Below are 13,372 nucleotides of genomic sequence, written 5' to 3' on the forward strand. Positions count from 1 at the left end.
CTTTCAACTGAAAAAAAGAAATTCAAAAAAGATCTTAAAACTTGGCTCTTTCAAAAAGCCTATGAACGAACTTAAAATTAATCTTTAACAACATTTCTTCAGATTTATATATTCATGAAACAGATCATACCCTCACATTTTTCTAATGTTACTTCAACTCCTATTTGAATTACCTCTTGAACTTTTTAATCTATTGTTGATGTAATTACTATTTTTCCTATATATTTGTTACTTTCTCATTTGTTCTAATGCTGTTTGAATTTTTCTATAACCTTATTTACAATGTAACTCAATGCTAAATATGTAAACCGTTGTGATCTACCTCAAACGACAGTACATAAAAAGCATAAATAAATCCTTAAAGATTCCACATTTCAGAATGGAATCCCTGGGGACAGTGAAAGCAGCAGTAAGAAGAGACAAATTCCTGTCATCACCGGGTCTATTTATTTATTTATCTAAGCATTTTACACACCGTCATTCCAAAATACGATCACAACGGTTTACAAAAGCCACATTCATATTATAGGTTAACATAATACTTAAAACATATTGACTCAAGGGTTCGTAAAGTAATTTGTGCTGCATAATTTCCATTTCAATAGTCTTCATACATTAGTCAGAGAGTTGTTTTAGGATACTTTATATCACTCATTCCTTGTCATTCATTCTTGAAGGGTTTGACAGACGCCTACCTACACATACCAATGAAGGAAAGTTTATAAAGATTCCTACATTTCATGATACTAGGACAGCATTACCAGTTCCAGGCACTGCCCTTTGGCTTGGCAACGGCATCAAGAATGTTCACAGAGGTCATGGTGGTGGTGGCGGCAAGCACCTTACGCAAAGAAGGAATCAGGGTCCATCCCTATCTGAATGACTGGTTAATAAGCGCAGACTTCTTCTAGGAGGGGTCTCAATCAATAGGAGGAATTAGGGTGAGTGGTGAACAGAAACAAAAGCCACCTACACCCACCCCAGTCATTGGTTTATCTAGGAGCACACTGAGAAAGGAAATAGTAACCCTGAAGAAGGAAAGGCTGAACAGGTTGCAACAGCAAGTGAAGGCGTTAATAACCACCACAGTTCCCAGAGTGAGGATGGACCTACAAGTATTAGGGTCACTGGCAGCGGCCATCAAAAGAGCATTGTGGGCATGAGCCCATATGAGAACACTACATGAGTTCCTGCTAGCCAGCAGGACTCTGCAAGGCCAAGATCTTGAGAGGAAACCACCTTTGAGCTCACAAGTGAGAAAGAGCCTCAAGTGGTGATTGAAAGAGGACAACCTAGCCAAGGGATCCAATCTAGAACCCCCCCCCCCTCATTGGATACAGCTGGTCATGGATGCCGGTTGCAAAGGGTGGGGGGTACACTGCAAAGGACAAGTGGCACAAGGCTCTTGGTCAAAGATAAACAGATTAGAGACCAGAATGATCAAGCTAGCACTGAAGCACTTCAGACCAAATTGGAAGGGAGAGTGGTCAGGATTCGGTCAGACAATGCCATGACAGTAGCTTATATAAACAAACAAGGAGGAACAAAGAACTTGCGGGCGGTGAAGGAAGCAGCCAGAATAATGGAATGGGTAGAGAAACATCTCCAGGAGATTTCAGCGGCTCAAATAGCAAGGACAGACAACATAGAAGCAGACTTTCTCAGCTGCCAGGAGTTGGACCCAGAGAGAATGGGAGTTGGCGGAGGAAGCATTTCAGCAAATAGTAGCCCAGTGGGGATACCCCCAATGGAACCTGAAGGTGACAAAAAGCAATACAAACAGTTTCTTCAGCAGGAGCAGAGAATGGGAATCCAAAGGAATTGATGTGCTGGCCCAGAAAGTCATTGCTTTATGTTTTCCCTCCATGGCCTATAATAGGGAAAATTCTGAGAAGGATAGCTGACCACCAGGGTTGGGTAACCCTACTAGTTCCAGATTGGCTGAGACATCTTTGGTACACAGACCTGATGCAACTAAAGATAGAAGAACCAATCAGATTCTTAAGGCAGGGACCAGTCATGATGGAGAGTCCAGCTCAATTCTCTCTTACAGCAGGGCTACTGAAGGGACAGGCTCAGGAGAAGAGGATACTTGACCCGAGTAATTCCAACCCTGTTCAGAGCAAGAAAAATATATCTCAATGACCTATGCCAGAATTTGGAAAATTTTCAAGACCTGATGCAAGCAGAGAAGTATATACCCAAGAAGGGGAGAAGTATGGTTTATTTTGCAATTTCTGCAGGATGGCCAAGATAAGGGATTGGCTGTAAATTCTTTGAGAGTCTAGGTGGCTGTGATTACATGCTACAGGGGGTAGGATAAGGGAATCTCTATAGCAGCACAACCAAACATGGTCCACTTCCTGAGGGGTGCGAAACTCCTGCGCCCCCCTCAGAAATTCCTGATGCCAGAGTGGGATCTGAAGCTGGTCCTGAGGTCACTGTTTAGGGCAGTGGTGGGCAAACTACGGCTCATGGGCCAAATCCAGCCCCTCAAAATTTTTAATCCAGCCTGCCTATCGCTTGGAAACTCTGCATTATGTGCAACCTACTGATTCTCCAACCTGCCTGCCCAAGTGTCCAGCGTCATCATCAAAGGCCAAGTTGTCACCCTTGATGACGCTGGACACCTAAGCAGGCAGGTCAGAATATCGGCACAACAGAAGGAGGCAACATAAACAAACATATTTAATGAAGCGCTGGCAGGGTTCCCACCTTCCGTTAGTGAGGAGAGGCCCCATGCATAGTCACACTGGTGGGGTTTCCAGCTCCTGCCAGTGAGGACAGATCCCCCACACTGCTGTGATGAGGAGTGATGATTAATATGGGAGAAAGGGAAGGGACTGAGAGGGAGGCGTTAAGTGACAGAGAGAAGGAAGGGAAAGGGGTGAGTAGCAAATGGAAAGGATATGAATGAGTGGGAAGGAGAGGGTGAGTGACAGAGGGATGCAGTGAGTGCCAGGGGAGGGAGGGGAGAGTGTGTGTGGGAAGGGATGAGAATGAGAAAGAAGAGGGTGAGTGGGAGTGAAGGGGAGACTGACAGAGGGAAGGGGATTGAGTGGGAGTGTGAATGAGAGTGGTGTGAATGGGAGTAAGTGACAGAGGGAAGAGAAGGAGAGAAATGGGAGGGAATGACAGAGGTGAATGGAGATGAGAGTAAATAAGATGGAAGGATGAGAATGAAGCAAGGGAAAAGTGTGAGTGGAAGTGAGGTGTAAGTGACAGAGGGAAGCTAAGGAGAGTGAGTGGGAGGATGAGTGACAAAGGAGAGGGAAGGAGGGTGAGGGGGTGAATGGGAAAAGAGAGGGAGGAAGTAAAAGAGAGGATAGAAGGGTGTATGAACGTGTGTGTATGTATATGAGAGAGAGAGGAGGATGTTTGTGTGTGCCCTCTTCTCCTTCCCCCTACTAATTCTCTACATTCTCAGCGTAACTGGAAATGGAGAGGGGGCATTTTTTTTACCCTTATTAGTTTTAATTATTGAGTGTTTGATATGCCTGCTGTTTTGAAATATTTGATTGATTTTGGGGAAATGTTTAAAATGTTTTTATCCTTATTCTTCTTAATTATTAGGTAGTGTTCTATTTGTCATGTTTTGAAATATTCTTTTTATTATTATGGTTTCCTCACTGTTATATTTGATTTATATTTCTTGATTTTGTTTTATGAGGAATGGTTATATTTCTGTTTTTGCATTATTGCACTGCATATGAGAATGGAGAATAAAACAGAGAATATCATAATGCCTCTGTATCGCTTCATGGTTTGACCTCATCTTGAGTACTGTGTTCAGTTCTGATCACCACATCTCAAGAAAGAGATAGCAGAATTAGAAAAGGTACAGAGAAGGGCACCAAGATGATAAAGGGGATGGAACAATTCCCCTATGAAGAAAGGCTAAAGAGGTTAGGACTCTTCAGCTTGGAGAAGAGACAGCTGAGGGAAGATATGACAGAAGTCTATAAAATAATGAGTGGAATGGAACGAGTAAACATTAATCAGTTGTTTACTCTTTTGAAAAGTACAAACACCAGGGGACACACAATGAAGTTTCTAGATAATACATTTAAAACCAATAAGAGAAAACATTTTTTTTACTCAACGCATAATTAAGCTCTGGAATTTGTTGCCAGAGGATGTGGTGAAAGCTATTAATATAGCTGCGTTTAAAAAAGGTTTGAACAAGGTCCTGGAAGAAAAGTACATTAACCATTCTTAAGGTAGGGTAGCAGAAATCCACTGCTTACTCTTGGGATAAGCAGCTTGGAATCTATCTACCCCTTGGGATCCTGCCAGGTACTTATAGTCTGGATTGGCCACTGTTGGAAGCAGGATACTGGGCGTGATGGACCCTCGGTCTGACCCAGTATGGCAAACCTTATGTTCTTATGTGTCTGGCTTTTAGTGGTTTCCAGTCCATTTTTTTTTGTCTGCACCTTACTTTTTATACTTTATGTCCTCTATTTGTATTTGGTGAGGATCTACGTGTGTTCTGCATTTGTGACTAAGGTGAAGTAGTCTTCTAGTTGGGTTGAAGGTTTTTCTGATTTTGGTAGAGGCTGGGATCCTTGATTTAAGGGGCTTCTCAGGTGCTAGAAGTGATGGGGCTTAAGCCTGCTGGATACTGAAATGCCTGCAGCAAGTGCTGGGGGTTTGATGGTTCTGTCAAGGAGCTCCAAGGGGGGACCTCGCCCCCCCCCCCCCTACACCTTTGTTGCGCTCGAAAACTTGTAATGTGGCCTGAGCACAAAAAGGTTTTCCCCACTCCTGATCTAGGAAGACTTTTCAATTCCTCAATAAAATTAATTTAAAGGACTTAATGATGAAGATTTGTTTTTGATAATTTGCTCAGCAGGAAGAATCTCAGAATTGCAAGCTCTCATGTCACGAGCCATATCTACTTTTTACAAGGGAAAAGATAACCATCAGGCTGGTATTTCATTCCTCCCAGAGTGGTGGATGTGGTACCATCTTAACCAAACAATTTCTTTGCCAGGATTCAGGAAGGCAAAATGTGTTCACAAAAGAAGGGAGCTGCATTTTTTAGATGTTAGGAGAGCCCTTCTAAGATATTTGAAGGTTACCAATGACGTCAGGAAATCAGATAGGAAGCGAAAAGAAGCAGCAGTCTCTAAGGCTTCTGTCACAAGGCAGATTAAAGAAGCCACAGCCTCAGCCTGCATAATAAATGGTAAGGCAGTGCCTCGGGAACTAAGGCTTCACTTGACAAGGACACAGGTGGCAATTTGGGCAGAATATAGTTTAGTGGCACCGATCAACTTTTGTAGAGCAGCCACATGGGCATCAGAAGGGAGTCAAGATTCACCACGGGAGTCCTGGAAGCAGCTCTGGGGCTTTCACACCCAGGATAAATACAACTCAGGTACACCCCACTGTGGAGGCTGGGCAGGCAGTACAATTAGGGCTTACCGGCTAATTTTCTTTCTTTGAGTCCTGACAGCCCAGTCCAGATCCCACCCAGAGGAAAGGAGGAGGTGGAAATGTAGAGGAATAGCAGAGTCTATAAGGGCTAGACAAGAGAGCAAAAATACTGCTGCTCCTTAGGAGTAATTTCATTTGTTTTAAGGACACAACTTTTTTTTTTTTTATTTAGTTAAAAAAAAAAAAAAAAGAAGGAAAACAAACATGGGGGGGGGGGGGGGCGCGGGTGTGTGGAAGAGCAGGAGGACTGCTCGACTGAAAAGGGTCCCCTGCTTGAGGGCACTAGGTGTATTACTTTATAGTTTGAAAAAATAAAATAAAGAAAATTATGTCTACAATAGCAGGTAACAGAAAAACTGGAAAAACTTGGGAAAATATGAGGACTAGCTTGGGTAAGAAAGTACTGATTCCTTCCCTGCTGTACCAGCCTATATAGGGAGGGATATCGGAGGAGAACTTTAAGACTCTGCCTCCATCTGCTGGTAGGAGGCCATAACCCACTGTGGAGGCTGGTCTGTCATGACTCAAAAGAAAGAAAGTTAGCAGGTAAGTCCTAATAGCCACAACAGAAATACCTAGCTAAATAATTGCAACAAACCGTAATACTGAAGTACAACAGCCACTGTTTCACAGATAACAACATCTAGCTACAGGTTAGAGGAGAGTTGAGAATCTGACAATTCATGGGATTACCTGCCACGTGCCCAGGCCGAAGGTAGTCAGCGGAATCAGCAGAAGAAACCATTTGAGGGCAGTATCCTGCTCAGATTCTGCAGCAGCTGCAGAGGAGCTGCTTAGCCTGTAGCCAATGCAACAGAGCTCTAGAGGATATGAATACAGCAAGGAGTCAGTGCCATAGGGGATCTGTTTCTGTACATATCCCAGCATTACTAAAGCACATTGTGTCTTTTCCACTACACTAGAATAGACAGACTGTTCAGGCACAGTATGAATATAAAAGTGCCTTTTTTTTTCTTTGCAGTAGTTTTCTGTGTATTGTCCTTTTAATGACTTTTATTAGCTGTACTTAAAACTAATACACAATATAAGCTTGTACAGTATCTGTGCATGTGCTAATAAGGGGAAGACAGACAATACTATGCCATACCTCAAGAGAGTGACTGATACTGAATGCAGTTTAATAGATTAGGAGGCACTATCCACTTCCTCACCTTTCTTCGGGTGCACTAGCAGACAAGACCTTGCATTCCCCAGGGGATGCCCTGCCATCGGACTTAGAAAATATCTACGTAGTACCTGCAAGAAGAGATTCTTACTGCATGGGACATCTATTAAAGGAGATTATAAACAGTTTACGATCATCATTTTGAATTATTTCAAAATGCAAATAATGTAAACGCTCTGACCCCATCACATTCAAATTACAAAATAGTAAAGTATGTTGTTAGTGAGGTGATGAGGAGGAAGGCATAATAATGTTAGGGGAAAAGGACAGATGTTGGAGAGGGGACTGGTGTTGGAGAAGACAAAAAGCACAAACATTGGGGAAAGGGGATAAAGATAGATGCTAGGGAATGAAAATATGTTGGGGGAAAGGGGTTGCTGGAGGGAGAGAGATAAGTATACATTTTGAGAGTAGGAACTGGTGTTAGGGGCTGGGGGATAAGGACAGATGACAAAGGGGGCTAGTGCTGTGGAGAGAGGATAAGAATAGATGTTGGAGAGCAGAAGGGGATAAGAAGTCGGGTAGAAGAGCTGATAAAGGAAAATTGGTTCTTACCTGCTAATTTTTATTCCTGTAGTAACACAGATCAGTCCAGACTCCTGGGTTTTGCCTCCCCTCCAGCAGATGGAGACAGAGAAGGTTTTACTGCCACTTCCACTGCCACTTAAGACGAGGTGCTACCTGCAGTCCCCCTCAGTATTAATCTGTACCCAAGCCAGAAAAAAAAAAAGAAGTAAACCATGCATACTCCCCCCCCCCCCCCAAAAGAGCAGGGGGAAGAGGATAACCATTCAACAAAATGCCCGTACACTAAAAACATGTGTGGGATCAACAAAATCTGAGCTCTTCAGAGAACATACAGCAAAAACAGACAAACAGATCGAGCGGACTCTCCCATTATCCTTTGCTAATCAAGGGCAGGACTCTAGACTGATCTGTGGCACTACAGGAACGAAATTAGCAGGTAAGAACCAATTTTCCTTTCCCTGTACGTACCCAGATCAGTCCAGGCTCCTGGGATGTACCAAAGCTTCCCTAAGTAGAGTGGGACTGGGAGAGTCCCTCTTGCAGCACACTCGCACCAAAACTTCCAGCCCTGGGGTCTGGACATCCAGACAATAATGTCTGGCAAAAGTGTGCAACGACTTCCAAGTAGTTGCTCTACAAATCTCCTGAGGATAGACTAACTGACATTCGGCCCAAGAGGCTGCCTGAGAATGAGTAGAATGCGCCCGCAGACCCTCCGGGATCAGGCGACCCTGACAAATATATGCTGAATTAATAGCCTCTTTCAACCACCTCGCAATAGTTGCTTTCAAAGCGATTGGAGACGCCTGAACACCAAGTCCACTGCCCTCCGGCAAAGGGATTCTGACTTTGCTCGAATCAACCAAACGTCCAAGAAGGGATGAACCAGAACACCCTCCCTTCGAAGAGCCGCAGCCACTATGACCATCACCTTGGTGAAAGTCCTGGACGCCATAGCCAGGTCGAAGGGGAGCATGCAAAACTGAAAGTGTTCGCCCAGAATCATGAACCTCAGATATCTTTGGTGATCCGATCTGATTCCGATGTCCAGACAAATCCAGCAAGGCCAGATACTCCCCTTTGTGTACCACCGCAATCACGGATCGCAGGGTCTCCATCCTGAACAGAGGAACTTTCAGAGTCACGTTTACTCTTTTCAAGTCCAGGATTGGTCGAAACGTGCCTTTCTTTTTGGGAATGATGAAATAGATGGAGTAGTGACCGGATCCTCATTTGTCTGGGGGGATGGGAACGAAGGCTCCCAACTGACGTGGACATCAGACGGTGGCCCTTATTGCTAGCACCTTCTCCCAGTATGAACACGGGGAAACCAGAAACCAGTCTCTTAGCGGACAAGCAAATTCTAAAGCATAACCGTGTCTTATCACATTTAGGACCCACTGGTCCGACATGACCATGGTCCACTCCTCGTAAAACAGGTCCTGAGGATCAGAGGGAGAGGAGGCAGTGGAGGAGTGGACCAACCTCACCTCATTGGGAAGACTTGGGGCCACTTCCTTCCTGGGAAGGGCCATCTCTGCCAAGACATCAGCCTCGAAAGGACTGAGACCAGGAATGTTGGTGACCAGAAACTTGTCTCGGGGGTGGACCCTGAGGATCTGGGCCCCCGGAATCTCCAATTCCCTTTGAAGCGAGAACAAGATGATGGGAAGGTCTTGCCTTTTGGCTTGTCCTCCAGTAACTTATGGACTTTGTTATTCCCTAGAGACTTGATCATCTCCTCAAGGTCCTTGCCGAAGAGCAATTTTCCCTTAAAGGGCAAAGATCCCAACTGTGCCTTGGAGGAGATATCAACTAATTCCTCAACCAGAGAAGGCACCTGGCCAAAACCGTTGACATCATCGTCCAAGAGGAGGTCCTGAGAAGGTCATAAAGGGCATCCGCACTGTACACCATGACAGCCTCCAGCCATTCCGTCTCTGCTCTGCTGACCTTCAACCCGGAGTCCAAAGTATCCCACTCCCGGAAATGAGAGCACTTACAGAACTATGGAAAGGGAAGGACTTTGTTGGACCCTGGAGGCCAACCATGACCGGGTCCACTGCTCCTAGCTCGGAATCCTGCCGCGGAACCTCAATGCCCAACTCCTCCAACACCGCTGGAATTACTGGACTCAGCTCCTCCTTATGGAATAAGTGCACCACGTTAGGGTCATCACCCTCAAGGGACGCGCCCTGCATGGGATTCTGCTCTGGATCCAGGGGTCTGACCCCTGGCTCCGCCTCCTGGGAATCTACTCCCTGGACCTCCTCTTTGCCCGAGGAAGAATCCGTTTCAGCCAGGGGAGCCGAAGCCCTCAGGAGCCCCTGCAGATATGGAGGGCCTAGACCGCTTGGCGGGCCCTCCCGAGGCTTCCCTAACTGGACCTCGATGTGAGGTATTCCTGGCCTTATAGGCCTTGTGAAGCAAAAGCACAAAATCAGAGGAAAAAGAAGAGGGCGAATCAGACAGAGCCCCGGGATCCTCATCGCTCCTAGAAGGGCCCCCAGTGTCCGGACGAACTCCCCCGGAGACCTGAACCTCTGGAGACAAAGGGGGAGGGAGATCCCTACTCTCCTCCGTGGCCTGTGCAGCCGAATGAAAATGTGAGCGGGAACGGGTCCTCAGGCACCAACTGCACCGTAGACTGCTTCCCCGAAACATGGCGAGCACTGCTCGTGCTGCCCACAGTGCTCCCCAACAGACCCTCCCCCCCCCCCTCCCCAGGGAGGCATCAGGAGCAAAGGCCGGCGTGGGAAAGATGCACGGTGCAGCCCAAACAGGCTGCACCACGCGGCATCACAAGGGGAGCTCGGGCTGACCACGGCGCAAAGGAGAGAGGCATCAAGGGTCGGAGTAAGGAGGAAACTTACTAAGAGCTGTCTGCCGAACAAAGGGACCGAAGGAAGTAATATTGCGTCGTCCCTGTGCTGTCCGCCAGCTCCCATGGTGCCCCAAAGGAAAAAAAAGAAAACCACTTTTTTTTTTTTTTTTTTTTAATAATAAACTAAACAAAGAGCAAAAGAGGCACTTTCCTGAATAATGCAGCAGGCTCCATGAAGAGGCAAAAGGCTCTGGTGATCCCTCAGGGCGAGTGATCAGAGACCCCAGGTATCAGCCCTGTCCAGCCAGGGATATGAGCAAAAATAGGATCCCCGATCCCCGGCTCGAAAGTCTCAAGTACCAGAAGGGAAGGCCCCACCAGGGCCTAACTACCTTCTGGAAGGCAAAGACAGAAATCCTATTTTCCCCGTTTCACTCTTTTTTTTCTTTTTTAAGTCCAACTGCAGGCTTTGCACCTCCACCATCTGCTGGAGACAGAGAAATACTGAAGGACTACATCTCATCTTAAGTGTCAGTAAAACTCTGTTTCCATCTGCTGGAGGGGATGCAAAACCCAGAGCAAAATGAGGAGCAACTTCAGCCCCCACGGCCGATGGGACTTTCTCAAGGCCGCGAGGGCTGGAAGAGGAGGTGGCTGTTAGAACATAAGAACATGCCATACTGGGTCAGACTAAGGGTCCATCAAGCCCAGCATTCTGTTTCCAACAGTGGCCAATCCAGGCCATAAGAACCTGGCAAGTACCCAAAAACTAAGTCTATTCCATGCTACTGTTGCTAGTAATAGCAGTGGCTATTTTCTAAGTCAACTTGATTAAAAGCAGGTAATGGACTTCAACTCCAAGAACTTACCCAATCCTTTTTTAAACACAGTTACACCTACTGCACTAACCACATCCTCTGGCAACAAATTCCAGAGTTTAATTGTGCGTGGAGTGAAAAAGAACTTTCTCCGATTAATTTTAAATGTGCCACATGCTAACTTCATGGAGTGCCCCCTAGTCCTTCTATTATCCGATAGAGTAAACAACCGATTCACATTTACCCGTTCTAGACCTCTCAAGATTTTAAACACCTCTATCATATCCCCCCTCAGCCATCTCTTCTCCAAGCTGAAAAGTCCTAACCTCTTTAGTCTTTCCTCATAGGAGAGCTGTTCCATTCCCCTTATTTTGTTTGCCCTACTCTGTACCTTCTCCATCACAACTATATCTTTTTTGAGATGCAGCGACCAGAATTGTACACAGTATTCAAGGTGCGGTCTCACAATGGAGCGATACAGAGGCAGTATGACATTTTCCGTTTTATTCACCATTTCCTTCCTAATAATTCCTAACATTGTTTGCTTTTTTTGACAGCCGAGCACACTGAGCTGATGATTTCAATGTATTATCTACTAAGATGCCTAGATCTTTTCCTGGGTGGTAGTTCCTAATATGGAATCTAACATCATGTAACTACAGCATGGATTATTTTTCCCTATATGCATCAACCTTGCACTTGTCCACATTAAATTTCATCTGCCATTTGGATACCCAATCTTCCAGTCTCGCAAGGTCCTTCTGCAATTTATTACACTCTGCTTGTGATTTAACTACTCTGAATAATTTTGTATCATCTGCAAATTTGATTGCCCCATTCGTCATATTCGTTTCCAGATCACATAAATATATTGAAAAGCAGATCCCTGAGGCATTCCCTGAGGTATTCCTCTGTTTACCTTTTTCCACTGAGAAAATTGACCATTTAATCCTTCTCTCTGTTTCCTGTCTTTTAAGCAGTTTGTAATCCATTAAAGGACACCACATCCTATCCCATGAACATTTTAGTTTCCTTAGAAGCCTCTCATGAGGGACTTTGCCAAACACCTTCTGAAAATCCAAATACTCTACATCTACCGGCTTACCTTTATCCATGTTTATTAACCCCTTCAAAAAAATTAAGCAGATTTGTGAGGCAAAACTTACCTTGGGTGAATCCATGCTTACTGTGTTCCATTAAACCATGTCTTTCTATATGCTCTGTGATTTTGATCTTTAGAATAGTTTCCACTATTTTTCCCAGCAATGAAGTCAGGCTCACTGGTCTATAGTTTCCTGGATCGCCCTGGAGCCCTTTTTAAAATATTGGGGTTACATTGGACACCCTCCAGTCTTCAGGTACAATGGATGATTTTATTGATAGGTTACAAATTTTAACTAACAGATCTGAAATTTCATTTTTAAGTTCTTTCAGAATCCTGGGGTGCATACCATCCAGTCCATGTGATTTGCTACTCTTTAGTTTGTCAATCTGGCCTACTACATCATCCAGGTTCACAGTGATTTGGTTCAGTTCATCTGAATCAGCACCCTTAAAAGCCATCGCCAGAACCAGCATCTCTCCAACATCCTTATTAGTAAACACAGAAGCAAAGAATTAATTTAGTCTTTCTGCAATGGCCTTATCTTCTCTAAGAGCCCCTTTAACCCCTCGGTCATCTAACAGCCTAACTGACTCCTTCACAGGTTTCATGCTTCAGATATATTTTTAAAAGTTTTTATTATGAGTTTTTGCCTCTATGGCCATCTTCATTTCAAATTCTCTCTTAGCCTGCCTTATCAATGTTTTACACTTGACAATGCTTATGCTTTTTTCTATTTTCTTCAGATGGATCCTTCTTCCAATTTTTGAAGGATCGTTTTTGGCTAAAATAGCCTCTTTCACCTCACATTTTAACCATGCCAGTCATTGTTTTGCCTTCCTCCCACCTTTCTTAATGCATGGAATACATCTGGACTGCGCTTCTAAGATTGTACATGTGTGCACGCGCTACCCGGCGCGCACACATGTACGCCTGATTTTATAACATGCGCATGCAGGCGCACGCATGTTATAAAATCCTGGGTCAGCGCGCGCAAGGGGGTGCACAATTATGCACCTTGCGTGTGCAGAGCCACCCTGTCTTCCCCCGTTCCCTTTCCCCTAGCCTGACATTCCCACCCCTTCCCTTCCCCCCCTGACCTTTATTTTACCTTTTGCGCCTGCTGGCCGACTGCCAGACCACAATCCCAAGCACAGCGGCAAATGGCCGCTGTTCCTGGAGCCTCTGACCCCACCCCCGCTCCACCCCGCCCCTTTAGTAAAGCCCAGGGACTTACATGCGTTGCGGGGCTTTAGGCCCAGCACGCGTAACCTTTTAAAAATTCGGCCCTTAAGTGTTAGAGCTGTAGATTTACATATTGTTCCCCTTCCAATCATTAGCTCAAATTTGATCATATTATGATCACTATTGCCAAGTGGCCCCACCACTCTCTCACTAAATACTGTGTTCCACTAAGAATTAAAAGTAAAATGGTTCCTGAACCAATTGCTCCATGAAGCAGTCGTGTATTC

General features: G+C 45.2%; 1 protein-coding gene across 3 annotated transcripts in view; it reads right to left on the reverse strand.

Annotated features, from left to right (window-relative positions):
- The window catches only part of LOC115096483 (surfeit locus protein 1), a 39,886-nt gene that overhangs the window by 25,215 nt on the left and 1,299 nt on the right, over positions 1-13,372 (reverse strand). For 2 of the 3 annotated variants that reach the window (XM_029611151.1, XM_029611150.1), the window contains exons 2-3: positions 6,615-6,699; positions 6,136-6,263 (exon numbers count right to left, since the gene is read on the reverse strand). The exons of the other annotated variant lie outside the window; for it this stretch is intronic. In XM_029611151.1, coding sequence (XP_029467011.1) covers positions 6,136-6,263; positions 6,615-6,699 — 213 coding nt within the window. The remainder of the gene's footprint in view (positions 1-6,135; positions 6,264-6,614; positions 6,700-13,372) is intronic. 3 annotated transcript variants of the gene reach the window in all.

Source organism: Rhinatrema bivittatum, chromosome 8 (genome assembly GCF_901001135.1).
Source record: "Rhinatrema bivittatum chromosome 8, aRhiBiv1.1, whole genome shotgun sequence".
NCBI classification, from domain to species: Eukaryota; Metazoa; Chordata; class Amphibia; order Gymnophiona; family Rhinatrematidae; genus Rhinatrema; species Rhinatrema bivittatum.